The 19,863-nt window shown below is 42.6% G+C and overlaps 1 protein-coding gene across 2 annotated transcripts; it reads right to left on the reverse strand.

Annotated features, from left to right (window-relative positions):
• Positions 1-1,992: 1,992 nt before the first annotated feature.
• ap1ar (adaptor related protein complex 1 associated regulatory protein) lies at positions 1,993-19,844 on the reverse strand. Of its 2 annotated transcripts, XM_061835889.1 has the most exons (10): positions 19,654-19,844; positions 15,802-15,850; positions 15,701-15,727; positions 15,538-15,563; positions 15,370-15,466; positions 13,965-14,063; positions 13,386-13,447; positions 12,451-12,521; positions 11,843-11,965; positions 1,993-4,125 (listed from the first exon to the last, which is right to left on the reverse strand). In XM_061835889.1, the coding sequence occupies exons 1-10, from the start codon at positions 19,722-19,724 to the stop codon at positions 3,872-3,874; spliced, it is 879 nt and encodes a 292-aa protein (XP_061691873.1). In that variant the 5' UTR covers positions 19,725-19,844; the 3' UTR covers positions 1,993-3,871. The 2 variants fall into 2 exon arrangements, with proteins under 2 accessions (XP_061691873.1, XP_061691874.1); XM_061835890.1 differs by lacking the exon at positions 13,965-14,063.
• Positions 19,845-19,863: the final 19 nt, after the last annotated feature.

The raw sequence follows: 19,863 nt of genomic DNA on the forward strand, positions 1-19,863 counted from the left end.
GTCTCCGGACATCAACGTGCAAATGTACAGTGTATGATAACATACACAAATAAGGGAGTCCCAGTTTTAACCCATGTCACAGTTGTGTAATACCGTCCAATATGATAAAGTACATCATATAATTATCGACGAAATAAGTGATTTGACAGCTTCTCCGTTGTTTCCGTGTGAGCTCCAAATTCTTCCGCCGGTCGTGCTGCGGTTCTGGGACGCCTCATAAATTGCTGGCTCCACTCTGTCGGGGGATCTGTGGTTTCTTGTATATTGTTGTCCTTTGTTCCAAGCGCCACTGGCGACCGTGCTGTTAATTGCTTTTTAATTAAGCTGACCAGTGGCCGGCCAGTCTTCCACACGCATGTCCCCTAGCTAAGTGCTTTTCTCAGAGTTGCGCACAACGGCCTTTGAAAGTTCGGATTCTCCAAAAAAAATGATATGGACATTGCAGTTGCCAGAATCGGACAGTGGGGGGCAACATACAATACCGGGATGCTTGAATTGTTGTCTTAATATTGTATTTATGCAGAAAAAAATGCATTTGTTTTATTATAACCCTCCCGTGATGTTCAAAGAGTTCCAGTGGAGAAAAACATGGGTGAAAAATCAATTTCTCAACTGTACTTTGGTGTTTCAGTTTTGTCTTTTTTTACGTGACAATAAAAGCCAAGCTTTAATTGACCCCTCCATAGAAATTGCGTCACTCGCGTCGCTGACCAATCAGAGGCCAGAGATCTGCATAAACCACGCCCCTTTTGGGCATCCGGCGTTCCCTCAGACAACGTTGCATGGTCCAGTATAGCTTTTGTTTGCGTTTTATCGCGTATTTGGGTTCTTTAACAATAGATATGGTTAAGAGGTATAGTCACGGAGTTTGTAATAGTGACGACAGGTATCCTGAAAGGCTAGTTGGTGGAGTTCAATTCGTGCCCTTTCCAAAATCGAAGACCCAGTACGAAAAATGTCTTCGATGGATCAAACTTTGTGGAAGACCGCATCATCAACTGAATCCATCTAATATCAACCGGAACAGAAGACCGAGTACGAAAAATGTCTTCGATGGATCAAACTTTGTGGAAGATCGTATGATCAACTGAATCCATCTAAAATCGACCGGAACAGATGTTTGCACGAAGGTAAGCCCTACATTTGATTTTCAATACATGTCTCATATAAATGAATTAGCAGTTCTTCGCTTGCATAACATAGCTACGTGTGAATGATTGACACACTTGATCTGTGTTGAGCGATATTTTACGATGATCTGACTGCACAAACATGTCTCTGTTCGGCGGCTACCGAGCTAAGCTATACCGGACTAGCGAGTCCTAAAAGCCTTCGACGTGCACCGAGACACCAAGACTGAAGGAAGGATGTTTGAGGACACTATAAAGTAGTGATTGTCGTACTCGGTCGGGACTTACGTAGGTACGGCACTAATTCAAGAATAATTATTGAGGGGAGCGCGTGACGTTACACAAAGAAAACGAGAGAAACAACTCGTAAATCAAGCCTTGCCTTCTTTTCCTTCATACGGCGGTTCACAAATGACTATACAGATACACATATAGAGTCTGCACACAAGTGTGATATGTAACACGAAAATAGGAAACTGTCAATGACAAATTCGTCTTTGGGTTATAATATATTATCTTATGTGGCTTCTCGGTCTTCCTGACTCCGGAAAGATCTCGCGCTAATATCAATGGTTTCTCCGTCGATATGCATGGAAATACCATTGAAATACCCCTCGCTGAAATACTTGAAGCCCTGCTGTCTGCTTTTCAACGATATTTCACTATTCGCTAAGAATGCGAGTGAGAAATCAGTTGGTAAATCGGACAATTTCGCTCTAGTCTTTTCTTCCGGCGTCGCCATTTTTGCTAATTGTTTGTCTGAGGTTAGCACACGTGGGGTGACGTAACTTCAGGAGGCATGGTTAAGTGCCCTGAACGGAGGGGTCAATTGAGCAGCCCATGCATTCGGAGACACTTCCAGTCAACAAACCACATTCCTGTTTATTTTAGATCGTGTGTAAATACGTTAGTGATTGTGATTTCAAAACAGGCATAAAACGTGTTAATTTCCCTTGAAATGCTCACATACAGACATGAACATTTATTGTGATGTTTAATCAGCAAATCATCGTGTCTATCAGCTACATTCTTCAGCAGTAGAACATATTTGGAAACAGTTGCGTAAAAGTCTTTCAGCAGTTTCGAACACTATCAACATTCAAAAGACACATTTTCAAACGCAAAAAATAACATCATCACAGATGCACTGGTGCCATGCTGAAAGATACATATTAAACAAATCACCAAAATAATATTGATGAATGGTGGAACTCATCTGAGCACATCGGCCTCACAGTTCTGAGAACCTGGGTTCAAATCCAGCCTCGCTTGTGTGGAGTTTGCATGTTCATCCAGTGCCTGCGTGGGTTTTCCACAGATTGATGATGGTGTATATTATTCTGAAGAGCAGTAGTTAATCAACAGTGCGTCTCAGTTTGAGCCATGGTCATTGGCCCTGTTCAGGCTAAAATAATGCTTTCAGTGGCAGCAGAACAGCCACCTATTTTTGCTTAGCAATGGGATCAATAAGTCCATTTGTGTTTGGTTTCTATTCAAATAGTAAATTGTCACGCAACACTTTCTCTACAAAATTTAAAGCTAATTTAGAAAAAGCAATTCAAAATGTAACAAAGGCCCCTATATAGATTTTGTGTAAATATGCAGATTCTTGTCATCACAGTGGATGACTGGATAGTGCGTCTGCCTCACAGTTCTGAGGACTGGGGTTTTGGCTCCGTTGAGTTTGCATGTTCTCCCTATGCCTCCATGGGTTTTCTCTGGGCACTGTGGTTTCCTCCCACATCCCCAAAACATGTGTTATTGGAGACCCTAAGTTGCCCTCAGGTGTGATTTTGGGTGCGACTGGTTGTTTGTTTCCATGCGCCCCGTGATTGGCTGGCAACCAGTTCAAGGTGTACCCTGCCGCCCAAAGATAGCTGGGATAGGCTCCAGCACTCCCGCACGATCCTTGTGAGGATAAGTGGCTCAGATATTGGATGGATTGATGTGCAGATTGTCAGAAAGAGTTGTATTATGTTGTATCAGTTTAATCGGCAACTCTGTCCTATCATGCAATTAATTACAAGATGCGGGAGTAAACCTGAAATAAGATGGGCTTTTATAACTGGACAATTTCACAATGTTTTTGAGATGCCCTGATGCGAACCATGTGATCTGATTTGTAAAATGTGATTTTCCATATTGTACTATAAAATCTGACAAGTGCTTCATCTGTTAATGATCAGTCTGTATTTCTAGTTTGTTAATTGTACGTTTCCTGGCCGTCGCAAAAAGATCGCTTTCTTCTGACGAGTTAACTTCAGTAGCTTGCTCAGTGGGATCATTTCAGTATGACGGGCACCTTATAGATTATTAAAATTGTTAACGGTCTCGTCACATTTAGTGTTGACAAACTGTAGTAGGAAAAAGAAGGGCGGAAGGGGTCACTTTCAATGAATACTACATTTCTGTTCAAATGTAAGGATCTTTGGAATTGTTTAGCAAACTAAGTTTATCTGTGAAGTGTTAACTCAAAGTAACCTCTTTCCATAAATGGCAAAGGATTGCAATTGTTTAGCTACAAAACATACTGTAAGATAATCAGCAATGAAGGCACTGAAAAAGGAATGTCTGTTGAAAGACAACAGTAGCATCAGTTCATCATATTCCACATTCTGAAGAGTTAGGAATTACATTTATTTCACGAGGGGTGGAAGAAAAGCTGGTGGTGATGTATGTGTGAGGAGATTAAAAAAAAAAAAAAAAAAAAAAAAAAAAAAAGTCAAATTTTGTGCTGGAGACTATCTGTCCTGGTTATCTGAGGCATCCTCTGAGGGAGTATCCAGCACTGGATTTACAAAACCCTCAAATTCTGGATCTACACTGTCCTCGAGGTGGGAACTGACAAAATCATTCTCCCACTCTAATGCATTTGAGTCCTCTGAGGTTGAGGTCAGGCCACTATGTGCTTGCTTGCCACTGGGTCTCAGGGCTGCACGCAGAATGTCCTCTTCTGTCCGAGACCTTTGCCACGCTGGAAAAGTTCGGTTGATTCCTAAGAAGGAAGGAGGGGTACAGTCACATTACAACCATAAAGTATCTGTGCCTGATATGAAAGGTTTCACAATTCATTCCATCATGTATCAATTTATGTTCCTATGATCCAAATGGATCAATCCGTACTCATCAAATTAGGCTTTCGAACATAGATATACTGTATATCGATCGAATCCATCCATTCATCTTCTACCGTTTTTCCAGGTCAAGTTGCAGGAGCAGTAGGTTTAAGCAGGAATGTCAGACTTCCTTCACTTCCACTTCATCCAGCTCTTACGGAGGGATCCCGAGGCGTTCCGAGGCCAGGTGAGAGAGACAGTCTTGCCACCGTGTCATGGGTCATCCCCAGGTTTCTTTTCGGTGGGACGTGCCCGGAACACCTCACCACGGAGGCTTCTGGGAGGAATCCCAATCAGATGCCACAGCCACCTCATCTGGCTCCTCTCAATGCGGAGGAGCAGCGGCTCGACAGTAAGCCCTTCCCAGATGGCCGAGGTCCTCACCCTATCTCTAAGTGAGAGCCCAGAAACCCTGCGGAGGAAACTCATTTCAGATGCTTGTACTCAGGATCTTGTTCTTTCGGTCACGAACAACAGCTTGTGACCATAGGTGAGGGTAGGAATGTAGATCGACTGGTAAATTGAGAGCTTCGCCTTTCAATTTATCTATCTCTTTACCACAACAGACCGATACAAAGTCCGCACCAATGCAGACGCTGGACCGATTAGTTTGTCGATCTCCTGCTCCATTTTTCCCCCCACTGGTGAACTTGACCCCAATATATATGAACTCCTCCACATGGGGCAGGATCTCATCCCAGACCCGCAGAGGGGATGCCACCCTTTTCCGACTGAGGACTATGGTCTCAGATTTGGAGGTGCTGATTCTCATCCCAGCCGCTTCACACTGCAAACTGGTAAAGCGAGTGTTGGAGATCATGACTTGATGAAGCCAACAGAACCACATAATCTACAAAAAGCAGAGATGACATGCTGAGGCCACTAAACTGGCCCCCCTCGAGGCCTCGGCTGCGGCGAGAGATTCTGTCCATAAAAGTTATGAACAAAATCGGTGACAAAGGCCTTGGCGGAGTCCAACTCTCACCGGAAATGTGTCCGACTGACCGTCAGCAATGTGGACCAAACTCTTGTACAGGGAGCCCGTATCAGGGGGTTTTGTAGCCCAAAGGACCCTCCAATGGATGGCAGGTGAAAAGGAGGCAAGTACGAAATTAGCATTAAGCATCCTAAAAACATGCATTGGTTGGAGACTAAATTGACCTTAGGTGTGATTGTGAGTGCAAATGATTGTTTGTCTCCATGTGCTCTGCGCTTTGCTGACAACCAGATCAAGGTGTACCCCGCCTCCTGCCCGAAGTTAGCTGGGATAGGCTCCTTGTGGTGATAAACAGCTCAGGTGATGGATGGATGGAGGCGTGCGTGTGACTGGGGCAAATAAGATCCCAAATAATCCATAATCCCAATCAATAAATCAAACACTAAACCATGTTTGATTTTACCGCTTTATATGTAACTTTTTTAATGATAATCTTCTTTAATGCAGCCCTATGGGGGCACAAACCAGTGCAATCTGTAGACCGGTCCCAAGCCCGGATAAATGCAGAGGGTTGCGTCAGGAATGGCATCCGGCGTAAAAACTGCGCCAAACAAATATGAGCGTTCATCTAAAGAATCCCATACCGGATCGGTCGTGGCCCGGGTTAACAACGCCCGCCTGCGGCACTGCTAACCTGCAGGGCGTCGGTGGAAATTCAGCTACTGTGGGTCGAAGACAAAGAAGAGGAGGAAACCGGATCCATCGTCAGAAGAAAAAGAGGAATGCACAGAGCCTACAACTGAGTGTAGGGACTTTGAATGTTGGGACTATGACAGGAAAAGCTCAGGAGTTGGTTGACATGATGATTAGGAGAAAGGTTGATATTCTGTGCATCCAAGAGAGCAGGTGGAAAGGTAGTAAGGCTAGAAGTTTAGGAGCAGGGTTTAAATTATTCTACCACGGAGTAGATGGGAAGAGAAATGGAGTAGGGGTTATTTTAAAGTAAGAGCTGGCTAAGAATGTCTTGGAGGTGAAAAGTACCAGATCGAGTGATGAGACTAAAATTTGAAATTGAGGGTGTTATGTATATTGTGGTTAGTGGCTATGCCCCACAGGTGGGATGTGACCTAGAGTTGAAAGAGAAATTATGGAAGGAACTAGATGAAGTAGTTCTGAGCATCCCAGACATCGAGAGAGTTGTGCAGATTGTAATGGACATATTGGTAAAGGAAACAGGGGCGATGAAGAAGTGATGGGTAAGTATGGCAGCCAGGAAAGGAACTTTGAGGGACAGAAGGTAGTGGACTTTGCAAAAAGGATGGAGATGGCTGTAGTGAACACTTATTTCCAGAAGAGGGAGGAACATATAGTGACCTACAAGAGCGGAGATAGAAGCACGCAGGTGGATTATATTTTGTGTAGACGATGTAATCTGAAGGAGGTTACTGACTGTAAAGTAGTGGTAGGGGAGAGTGTAGCTCGACAGCATAGGATGGTAGCGTGTAGGATGACTCTGGTGTTGGGTAGGAAGATTAAGAAGACAAAAGGTAGAGCAGAGAACCATGTGGTGGAAGCTGAGAAAAGAAGAATGTTGTGCAGCCTTTGGGAAAGAGGTAAGACAGGCTCTCGATGGACAGCAGAAGCTCCCGGAAGACTGGACAATGACAGCCGAGGTAATCAGAGAGACAGGCAGGAGAGTACTTGGTGTGTCTTTTGGTAGGAAAGCGGAGAAGGAGACTTGGTGGTGGAACCCCAAAATACAGGGAGTCATACAAGGAAAGAGATTAGCGAAGAAGAAGTGGGATACTGAGAGGACTGAGGAGAGGCGAAAGGAGTACATCGAGATGCGACGTAGGACAAAGGTAGAGGTGGCAAACGCTAAACAAGAGGCATATGAAGACATGTACACCAGGTTGGACACGAAAGAAGGAGAAAAGGATCTCTACAGGTTGGCCAGACAGAGGGATAGAGATGGGAAGTATGTGCAGCAGGTTAGGGTGATTAAGGACAGAGATGAAAATGTGTTGACTCGTGCCAGTAGTGTGCTAAATAGATGGAAAGAATACTTTGAGAAGTTGATGAATGAAGAAAATGAGAGAGAAGGAAGAGTTGATGAGGCAAGTGTGAAGGACCAGGAAGTGTCAATGATTACTAAGGGGGAAGTCAGAAAGGCACTACAAAGGATGAAAAATGGAAAGGCAGTTGGTCCTGATGACATACCGGTAGAGGTATGGAAGCAATTTGGAGAGATGACTGTGGAGTTTTTGACCAACTTATTCAACAGAATACAAGCGGGTGAAAAGATGCCTGAAGAATGGAGGAAAAGTGTTCGAGTTCCCATTTTTAAGAACAAAGGCGATGTTCAGAGCTGTGGGAATTATAGAGGAATAAAGTTGATGAGCCACACAGTGAAGTTATGTGAAAGAGTAGTGGAGGCTAGACTCAGGACAGAAGTAAGTATCTGCGTGCAACAGTATGGTTTCATGCCTAGAAAGAGTACCACAGTTGCATTATTTGCCTTGAGGATCCTCGTGGAAAAGTACAGAGAAGGTCAGAAGGAGCTACATTGTGTCTTTGTGGACCAAGAGAAAGCCTATGACAGAGTACCAAGAGAGGAACTGTGGTACTGCATGCGTAAGTCTGGTGTGGCAGAGAAGTATGTTAAAATAGTACAGGACATGTATGATGGCAGCAGAACAATGGTGAGGTGTGCCTTAGGTGTGACAGAGCAATTCAAGGTGGAGGTGGGACTGCATCAGGGATCAGCTCTGAGCCCCTTCCTGTTTGCAGTGGTAATGGATAGGCTGACAGATGAGGTTAGACTGGAATCCCCTTGGACCATGATGTTCGCAGATGATATTGTGATATGCAGTGAAAGCAGGAAGCATGCAGAGGAACAATTAGAAAGATGGAGACATGCACTGGAAAGGAGAGGAATGAAGATTAGCCGAAGTAAAACAGAACATCTGTGCGTGAATGAGAAAAGTGAAGGGGGAAGAGTGAGGCTACAGGGAGAAGAGATAGCGAGGGTGGACGACTTTAAATATTTAGGGTCAACAATCTAGAGCAATGGTGAGTGTGGTAAGGAAGTGAAGAAACTGGTCCAAGCAGGTTGGAACAGCTGGTGTGTTATGTGGCAGAAGAGTCTCTGCTCGGATGAAGGGCAAAGTTTACAAAACAGTGGTGAGGCCGGCCATGATGTACGGATTAGAGACGGCGGCACTGAAGAAACAACAGGAAGCAGAACTGGAGGTGGCAGAAATGATGATGTTGAGGTTCTCGCTTGGAGTGAGCAGGTTGGATAGGATTAGAAATGAGCTCAGTAGAGGGACAGCCAAAGTTGGATGTTTTGCTGACAAGGTTCGAGAGAAAAGACTTTGATGGTTTGGACATGTTCAGAGGCGAGAGAGTGAGTATATTGGTGGTAGGGTGCTGAGGATGGAGCTGCCAGGCAAAAGGGCGAGAGGAAGACCAAAGAGAAGGTTTATGGATGTGGTGAGGGAAGACATGAGGGCAGTTGGGGTTAGAGAGGAAGATGCAGAAGATAGGCTAAGATGGAAAAAGATGACACGCTTTGGCGACCCCTAACGGGACAAGCCGAAAGGAAAAGAAGAAGAAGAGATGTATCATTTTTACTTCATGTCGCACTACTCTGAGGTTGAAAAAGTAACAACCCAATACCGAGAACAGACTTGACTGTAATCGAACATTCATCCATTTTCCAAGCCGCTTATCCTCACAGGGGTCACGGGAGTCCTGGAGCCTATTCCTGCTAACCTCGGGGAAAAGGAGAACTACATCCTGAATTGGTCGCCAGTCAGTTGCAGGGCACATATCGACAACATCACTGAGTGGGAGATGAACCCACCCTGGCGGCACAAGTCACATACAGTGAAGAAAATAAAGATTTGAACACCCTGCTATATTGCAAGTTCTCCCACTTAGAAATCATGGAGGGGTCTGAAATTTTCATCGTCGGTGCATGTCCACTGTGAGAAAGATGGTTTAAAAAGAAAAATCCATAAATCACAATGTATGATTTTGTAACGATTATTCAGTATTAAGTAAGTACTTGAACACCTGAGAAAAGCAATGTTAATATTTGGTACAATAACCTTTGTTTGCAATTACAGAGGTCAAATGTTTCCTGTAGTTGTTCACCAGGTTTTCACACACTGCAGGAAGGATTTTGGCCCCTCCTCCACACAGATCTTCTCTGGATCAGATGGGTTTCTGGGCTGTCGCTGAGATACACGGAGTTTCAGCTCCCTCCAAATATTTTCTATTGGGTTTAGGTCTGGAGACTGGCTAGGTCACGGGCGAACTTTGATATGCTTTTTACGGAGCCACTCCTTGGTTTTCCTGGCTGTGTGCTACGGGTCATTGTCATGTTGAAAGACTCAGCCACGACCCATCTTCAATGCTCTGACTGAGGGAAAGAGGTTGTTCCCAAAAATCTCACAATACATGGCCACGGTCATCCTCTCCTTAATACAGTGCAGTCGTCCTGTCCCATGTGCAGAAAAACACCCCAAAGCATGATGGTACCACCCCCATGCTTCACAGTAGGGATGGTGTTCTTGGGATGAAACTCTTCCTCCAAACACGGTTAGTGGAATTATGACCAAAAAGTTCCATTTTGGTCTCATCTGACTACAAAACCTTCTCCCATCACTCCTCTGTATCATCCAAATGGTCATTGGCAAATTTACGACGGGCCTCGACGATCTGGTTTAAACAGGGGAACCTTCCGTGCCATGCATGATCTCAAACCATGAGATCTTAGTGTATTACCAACAGTCACTTTGGAAACGGTGGTCCCAGCTCTTTTCAGGTCATTGACCAAGTCCCGTCTTGTAGTCCTTGGCTGATTGCTCACCTTTCTCAGGATCATTGAGACCCCACGAGGTGATATCTTGCATGGGGTTCCATACCGATTGAGATTGACTCTCAGGTTTAGCTTCTTACCTTCTTCCGTTTTCTAATGATTACTCCAACAGTGGACCTTTTTTCGCCACCAAGCTGCTTGGCAATTTCTCTGTGAAACAGTCTGAGATTCGAAAACTCTAAAACTCATCATATGCATAGAGGCTACAAGGTATGACGCCACTGAAAAAAACTGAGTGTAAACCCTTACAGAGGGCCAGTTTGTAATGAAAAAACAAAACAAAGACCTTTGAAATCCTTTTCCAGGACTGTGACTGTGCAACAGTATGATGAAGATTTGTACTTTTTAATTGATTACCTATGCTTTGTATACTGCATTGTCTTATTGTATTTTATTTCAAGTTGATGAAAACAGCAGGGATACTAAATATGCCTGTCCTCTTTTTGAAAAACATATTGAGCATTTGTCTTCATACGAATGCCTCTATCTAAATGACAAACCCCTTAATTTTATCCAACATTTCGTGCAGGGGTGCACAATGCGGTCGCAATTGACCATTCGATCTCGGAGGCAGTTATGGTCAATCGCAATCATCTGCCCCAAAAAAAAAAACTGTCATCCTATAACCCATCTCGTTGCTTGATTCAGGTGTGGCCAATAACGGCAATGGTGCAGGTAGACTGACTGAGATGCAGTCTGACCAATCCCGGCCTCTTCTGACATGTCACTGCACATTTGCACAGGCGTGCATGTGCACATAAAGATGGCATTATATTTAACATCTCCCCCGGGGCAATGATACACTCAGCAGGACCCCACCCCCCACCCCTTTCTAGTATTTTATTGTGAGTGTAATCTCATTCCTGTATCCAATGCGGCCTCCCCTGTGCGGGGTTTGCATTTTCTCCCCCTGGTGCGTGGGTACTCCAATTTACTCACACATCCCAAAAACATGCTTGGTAGGTTAATGGAAGACCCCCCCCCCTAGTGAGGATAAGCAGTACAGAAAACTAATGAATGAATAAATAACAGATATGTCAAAACATAGGCGGCACAATGATCGAGTGGTTAGCACATCTGCCTCACAGTTCTGGGGACTGGGGTTCAAATGCCAACCCCACCTGTGTGGAGTTTGTATGTTCTTTGACTGTATGGGTTTTCATCGGGTGATCTGATTTCCTGCCACATCCCAAAAACATGCATGATAGGTTAACTGGTGACTCTAAATTGCCCATAGTCGTGAATGTGAGTATAAGTGGGTGTTTATATGTGCCCTGCGATGGGCTGGCAACCAGTTCAGGGTGAACTCAGTCTGTTGGGTGGGACACGCTCCGGCACTCGCGCAACTCTTTTGAGAATAAGTGGCTCAGAAAATGAATGGATGGATGTTAAAGCGTGTGTAAAATTAGTTTGATCAGAAGCAAATCAACTGTTCTCTATGGACTACAGTGTAACTGGGCATGAAAGGAAAGGATTTCAAGCCTCATGTCTGGCTGGAGATTTACCTGCTCAAGACTCAATTTACCTTGGGGCCTCTTGAGGCAGAACCTGTTTGAGGCTGGGCCGGAGATGTTAGTGTGTTATCCTGTATTTTTGCACAGTGTAATACTGTACATATCACAGGGTTACAAAAAAAAAAGTCATTTTCTTCCAATATTGTACAACCTTATTAAGGATGATGTCCTAAAGTGGATGACTGACAGTTTGAAGGTATCATCTGGAAACAAATAAACTCAGTTCTCAAAATGAAACAAAAGAATTGCATTCTCACCCTCCTCATCTTCCCACTCGAGATCCAGTGAAGTGCCGTCATCATTGGTGGAGCGTGTCTTGGTGGTGAAATCCCAGCTGCACTCAGTGTTAGGCGTCACCACATTAGTGTCAGAGGGAAGTCCTGGAAACACAGACATTATCCATCTTCTTTCTTAGCCGCTTATCCTCACAAGGGTCGCGGGAGTGCTGGAGCCTATCCCAGCTGTCATCAGGCATGAGGTGGGGTACACTCTGAACTGGTTGCCAGCCAATCGCAGGGCACGGAGACAAACAGCCGCACTCACATTTACACCTAGGGGCAATGTAGAGTCTCCAATTAATGCATGTTTTGGGGATGTGGGAGGAAACTGTTGTGCCCGGAGAAAACCCACGCAGGTACGGGAAGAACATGCAAACTCCACACAAGCTTAGCCAGGATTTGAATCCCAGTCCACAGAACTGTGCGGTTAACATTCTAATCAGTTGCCCCAACGTGCCATGCACACAGAGATTATAAGCATATAAAATTTTGTAACATACATTTAATTAAATCAAGGTTACTTATTAGTCCAGTTGTTATGTACTTTCAATTAGATTAGATAAGACTGGGTGATTCAGTTTACTCACTATTGCTTCTGAAAGGCTCTGACTGCGCTTTGACATTCTGGAGGGAGGTGTCAAAGCCATCCCCGGTTTGCCTGAAACAGGTCAAGATGACAATTATAAAAAATAAAAAAATCCCTCACAGCTTTGGAATGAAAAACAACAACAACTGTGGTTAAGGACATGAAAATGTTCTACACATGTACTCAGCTTTAACGAAAGCACATTTAGTAAATAAATCAAAGGGAACACCACTAAATATTTGAGAATGGTGAAAATGAAAAATTAATGATGAATCATTCTTTTTAAAAGGTAGTTCTGTGACTGAACAGAATCATGCTGTACCATGGTGGATGTCTGTGTAGATGGAGGGCATAGCTTATGTCCTTGCTGGTCGTGGCCTCCATTTAATGTCAGCTACCTCAACGTCAATCCATCCATCCATTTTCTATTTTACTGCTTATCCTGTTCACGAACACGGAGAGAGAGGTGGAGCCCATCTCTCCTGACTAAACACTTGACTGGTCGACAGTTACCGGACAAATGTTGCAACAGGCAACGATTCACTTACATTCACACAGTCACACTGTGAGAACTGTACCAAGCAGTTGTACCGTCTCAATCAGCGGTTATCCACTCTTGACTTGAATTAACCGACAGCGATTATTATGGCAATCCCTGGTAAAAGAACTTAAAATCTAGTACTAATTTAATTTTACAAGGTGAGCCAAAAGAATGTTGTATTCTTGGGAGCCTTCCAACCAGCAAGTAGTTCAATGTAGTGGGACAATAATAACTAATAATTGAACAGGGGGCAAGGAATTGAGCCCTGAAAATCCACAAATAACAGACTCTACCCGCAATCCCAAACACAAAAAAAAGGATTGTAGTGACAGGGGGGGGGAATGCTGACTTGGCTGCTAAATCATACGGCTGTCTGATGAGTGGATGTGACTTACTTTCTTAACTGAGGACCGCTGCCGCACCCATCTGCTCTACCCCTCGTCTTCTGGGTCAAAAGCTGAAAAAGAAGAACCACACGAGTGGTTAACATTGTCAGTGAGACTCAAAAACTGTAAATAGTAATATTTTTTGTTATTTCTTCACTTTAGGCACAATCACAGAACTACAGTACACAAGCAAATGAAATGCAAAAAAAAAAAAAAAAAAAGAGCAGTGGAATGAGGCATTATTTGTATTTCTGTAGAAGTCATCTCTTTTATATAACTAAACGACAACACTAAAGTATGTGTTTATTTATTAAGAGAAGAAATCCGGTTTTCTGTAAAAGGACCAAAAGTTGCTGTGTGTTACACTTTTTAACCCATATCCTCAATCTGTACAGGGACAGGAATCGTGATTTTCTCAAACATATACAGGTATTGAAGGCCACCAGACAAATGAGGTCAGTCAAAATACAATATTGACAAATATTAATGAAGACGAAAAGCAGCCACAAAGGGGGCTTCCATGCCGGTCAGTAAAGCAAAGTAGCAAAGTCAACAGGGAGAAGGGAGGAGCGCTCAATGTCGCCTCACCTCCTTCACTTTTCGTTCACGCGCCAACCTGGCAGCCTCCCGCTGGGCAGCATTTCTAGCCTCCTCTTCTAGCCTCAACCTCTCCTCTTGTGCCTCTAACTGAGTGACAACAAAATTAAGCAAAATACAAACAGAACAGAAAATTACCCAACAGAAAATTAAAAAAAATAAATAAATCAATGCAGCAAATAATAACATAAGCAAAAGAAGGTCTCAAACATGAAACAATAATAAAGCGGACTGACTCCTCAAAAGGCCATCCATGAAAATATTTTTGTTTCCAGTAACAAGAGTGGAAAAAATGAGTATGTAGGTAGGTTGGATTTTTTTTTTTTTTTTGCAAAGGTCCATTCCATGATATTCTGCAAATATTTTGGCCCATAGACTAACAATAAATATATTCAGTGTATTGATCTAGCTTACATTCTAGCTATAATTATATAAATAATTATTTCTTCACATTTTCAACTTCCCAATAATGATTTAAAATCACTGATGCGCATACCTGGATAACATACGTAGCTTCTTTGGATACTGAACTTGGGAATGAGGCGCTGGCTCAATCGACCTCTTCCAGGACTTCGTTAAAAAGGTGGTTTCCTATATCTTTTTTTTTTTTTTTCCTCAACGGGAAGGAAAGGTCTTGACTTTTCCTTGGCACCTGCCATTATAGTGACAAATGCATCCATTTTGGCAGTTCAGCAGTGGCATTTTTCCTCAAATGAAAAATTACTACCCTGAGATCCGGATCGAACTGTAATGTCTCAGAATCATGAGAACATTCACATTGGATGCCACTGTGCGTTTGCCCCAGTCACAGTGCTTTTATCTCGGACAGCATGCCATCTCTCAATTCTTCCGGGGGAATTTGTTTGAATGCATCCTGGAGTGTTAAAGAAGGACTAACCTTTCCCAACTTATTACTCACGATGTATTCGTCGTTTAAAATAAGCGAGAAAGGAAACGGCACACCGTCCGCCGTGATAGCGTGAGGCAGACGGTGAGAAAATCACTTCCTGAATGGTTAATATTTGAGACAGGACCTCGGTTACTGTTAGGAATGGTAGTGCCCACCTCATGCTCAATGGGTTGTTCCAGCAGCGCATGCCGAAGCACGCCGTTGTTAGTTGCGGAGCGGTGTCTAAATACAAGCACTAATGAACATTCAAAGCTGTCTTGCATCGTTATTTTTGACACACACACACACACACACAGTTACTTCCTTGTCCAGTCTTATGTCCCCTTCATGCCGTTAAATTAAAATAAATAAATAAAGAAAAATGCCAAATTCGACAATTTTATTTGGTTTTGAATATTTATGGTCGGTCGGGTTCCCGGAAACCTAAATATTTTTATGAATGGCTTAACAGGAAATTAAAAAAGTATGTATGTGTAAGAATATTACCTCCGCTTGTAGCTTCTTATCGATCAGGACCTGCTTATTGATGATGTCAGCATATCGATGTTCCCGAAGGTTCTTCAGCTCATCCTCACTGATGGGCCTGAGATAATCGATGAAGATAGCCAATTATTCCATTTTAATCTTGCATTTGAAATTTGAACAAATCCCTACCTTGGGTAAGGTTGAGGACTTTCCTCCTGCAATGAAAGAAAAACAATTTCATCAAGTCACAGTTGCACTTTGAACTAAGTAGTTTACAGCACACTTGTATTCAAAAACAAAAACTTTAAATTTTAATGCCCTAGAGGTTGTACAAATTTACAATCACACTTACCTCATCACTTTCTACAAGATTTTCAAACTGTAAAAGTAACAACCACAGCAATTAAATAATGTACTGTAAAGACAAAAAAAGATGGAAAGTATAAATTGTACCTCTATTGTATAATGCTCCCCTGAGGTGGTGCTGTGAAAGTATTTGGACCTGGAATGACACAAATGTTATTAGTTGTGAAAAATGCCAAACCCTCCTTAAGAAATACAAATTTCAGCATTTGGCTAGTAAAAACAAAGAGGCTGGCTTTGTAAATGATGATGATCTACGATGAATTACAAGCGGTGGAATTGGTGTTCTACGCCATCAAGTTATGTTCTTAAAATGTGTGTGTAAAACATTAAGTTTTGTGTGACCATGTTGGGAACCATTTACTCATTCCATACTTCCTAATCACTATCGTGGGATTTTTATATATAGTAGTTAAGGATATATACAGTAGTTACACTTAAATGAAAGAAGAAATGTGAAGAATGCTTAATTATATCATTAATGCAAAATAATATCAGCCGCTCGATGTTTCATAATAGTGAACAAACAAATGTACCATTACAGTGAACCCTTTCATTTGCAGTACAGTGAGCCCTTGCTCATTCGTGGTTCACCGTTCAAGCTTATAGACATGAAATACAGTTGTTCCTCACTCCCTCGCCTTGTGAGCGCCATTATATGGTACCTTACATACACGCTAAAACACATGCTGGCATGCATGCTAACAGTGTAACTAGTGTGTATTAATACTGCATCCATTATTTGCGGATTTTCGTTAATTATACTTATCCTCACAAGGGTCACGGCAGTGCTGGAGTCTATCCCAGCTGTCAACGGGCAGGAGGCGGGGTACACCCTGAATTGGTTGCCAGCCAATTGCAGGGCACCTGGAGACAGACAAACAGCCACACTCACAATCACACCTGGGGGCAATTTAGAGTTTCCAATTAATGTTGCATGTGTTTGGGAATGTGGGAGGAAACCGGAGTGCTCAGAGAAAACCCACGCAGGCACAGGGAGAACATGCTAACTCCACACAGGCGGGACCGGGATTGGAGCCGGGACCTCCGAACTGTGAGGCCAAGGCTTTACGAGCTGAGCCACCGTGCTGCGTCATACAAGTCAGTAAAATGGATTTCATTCATGACTCAATGTTGAAAATTTTTTCTTGGTTCTTACCAGACTACATGATTTGCATTTTTTTTTTTTTTTTTTAAAAACAACAGACCTATTATAAACTTACTTTCCTAGAGACACACTTAATTGCTTACTATGCTCTAATAAAGAAAAGAAAATTTTGCTGATGGAGAAAGATATTATACACTACTGTTTATGTGTGTCAGGAACGTATCTCTTCTTATAAATGAGGATTCACTGTACAGTTGCAAGTGTTGTATTCCCACGGCACACCACCAGCAGAAAATCTAAAAATGAATCTGTCACCTATATGAAGTATATACAGTCGTTCTCACCAAACCATAATGAATTAAAAAAAAACACACACACACAAACAAAATACACGTAATTTTAATAATCTGATTTTACTCACTCAATGTAACACCTGGGCCCGTTTGGATGAACATAGAGCTAATATTCTGGCAGGAATCGGTGCAACACAAACACAAAGCTCTTCCTCAACAGCTCTGTCTCTCTCAGGTTTTACTTTTTATAGTAGTCAGGCTTAAAATGCTCACCTCACAGAGAAACGTTGTGGAAAATGGGAGCAATGTCAAAATACCTTGGACAGAAAGCAGTACTCCTTGGCAGTAGCCAAAAAAAGCCTGTCCAAAGGTATATCAGTAAAGCTTAGCTTTAAACTATGATCTTGTCTCAGTTCAGTTAGTTCCTCCTGTTCCTGTAAAGTCATGTCCTTTCCAACAACCGATGCTGAACTGTAAGTGTCCCTCACCCAGTTAAAGGATTGAATGGAGGCTGAAGAAAAATAAAATGACATCATTTTCTGAAGTGTTTTTTAAATTTTCACGATTATCCCACGCAATACTGCTCTGTTGACATTGCTTGGTGAGTATGAACATTTTAAGATTTCCATTTTCCACGTTTCCAGAGTTGCAACTTCCACAGAATACATTTTTTTTAATCTGTGCTTGAGAGGAGGTTTTCATTTCAGCATTGCATACATGTGTTCAGCTCATTCAGATGTGGAAAACTGTCACTTATGTCAGGTTTGCACACCACTCATCAGTTGCAAGGAGTTTTGCGAAATCTGACCTCTCATTTGTCAGAAACACTTTTATTTCCTCCAGCAATTCATAAACAGGCCAGTAACTTGCCACGGGACAACCACCAGACCTCCCGATGAAACAATAAGGCTTTATGTTCCATGCCCATTTCCTCACATATAGATGCAAATATGCGACTTTTCACGGATCGTTATTTTACATACTTCACCATTCGCACAGCATAATCCAACACCGGAACTAGGTCTGCTGGTAAAGGTATTGGCTATGAGGGCCTCACTGTGTAAAAAGGAGTGTGTACTAATCATGTCAGTGTCTTTTTTTTTTTCCTAGTGCACCCGACCATGGCTGCCGCTCCATCAGAGCATGGCACCTGTGCAGTTTTTCCCATTTAAAGTCCACTTTGTTGAAGATATTCAGAGGGAACCTGAAAAATTTCCTCTCCTGTTTGTTGTTGCAATGGCTTGCAAAACAGTTTTCTCTTATTGCTTATCTATCAACAAACTGCACATTGGAAAGATTTCGGCATGTCCACTAATATCAATGGACTTGTCATGTTGCAATACAAACATACTACTGATAGGGACCTTTTTCAAAGCAAAACTTTCAATACCTGCAGACATGTTACCAATACGTCTGGAAATCCTGTTAAATGAAAGAGGGACTTTGGATATTTCTTTAGCCGCTTTAGGCCCAAGATTCTCATTTACAATATCTTTACAGATAGAAAGTATTAATGTCTCTGCCACAGTGTGTGACTTTTTTTTTTTTTTTTTTTTTAAATCTGGCTACAAGTTCAGTAGAGATAGATAAAGGGATTTCTCGTTTATCTTTTGGGTTTTTTTTTCTCATCAACATTTCCCGTTCCTCTGCGTGTGCACGAAGGCGAACAAAATACTCTGCATTGGAGATGCCCTTTAAGCTTACTTGGATTGTTGGATAGCTCTTCACAACACACCAAGCACAACGGAGTCTTAATTGTTGGATCCCCAGAGAGAGTAAATCCAAATGAAAGATAGCTTTTGCGATATTGCCTCACAACAGACATTCAGCAGGCAAATAGTGTTTGGTTTCTTTTGACCTCCACTCATACTTGGGCGTGCATCTGAGTTCAACTTTTGAGTTTTCCTTTTCAAAAACATACGCATTACTGTATATCTTCCCTAACAAAAATGCCCGTCACCACTAATCAAAGTAATAATGCTTCCTGTTGCCACCGACTGATAGAAAATCGTATTACATGATTACTCTGCTCATTGTTGGACAGCACGGACAGTCGGTGACTGTACTTAGCAGCGGATTTATTTTTCGATAATTAGGTGAAATTGATTTCCCACGGCACAGTGGTTGAAAAACACTTATCTATACGAATGAATCACCACATTTGAACGGCACTACAAAATAGCAAACTCACGGCAATTTGTAGCACAATATAGTGGCTAGATATGCGAAGCGACACGGGCTAACTCTTAACACCCAACAACAACAAAACTATTAGAACTAAGTGCCGAACGAACGCGATAACATTAAGTTATTTAAAGTAATGTCAAGAATATGGCCAGACGGGTGGGGTCTTGAACTGACATATTGGGGGGCCGGGGGGGGGGGGGTAGAGATAACGGTCATTCAGTTTAAAGAGTCTTAAACGGCACACGGGGAACACCTTGTCATTAATTTAGAGCTAACGTTAGCATGAAGCGAGTACATTTAAATATCGGTTTCATGCTTAGCTAGCTTACCTAGCTAAGATCATGTGTCACTTACCCGCCTCCTCCTGGGATCCTGTTAGCCTCTCTTCTGAAAAGCACTACGCAATAGGCCCAACAGTTACCCATGGCATTTTCAAATATGACTATTATCTAGATGCCTCACTTGCACTGTGCACCAAAGTACGACTTTGCATCTGGAGCACCACAACAGTAGTGATTTCCTTTCAAGGAGCTGCAACTTCCTCATTTTCCTTCCTCTCTCTGT

The sequence above is a fragment of the Syngnathoides biaculeatus genome, chromosome 11, assembly GCF_019802595.1.
Source record: "Syngnathoides biaculeatus isolate LvHL_M chromosome 11, ASM1980259v1, whole genome shotgun sequence".
Lineage (NCBI taxonomy): Eukaryota > Metazoa > Chordata > Actinopteri > Syngnathiformes > Syngnathidae > Syngnathoides > Syngnathoides biaculeatus.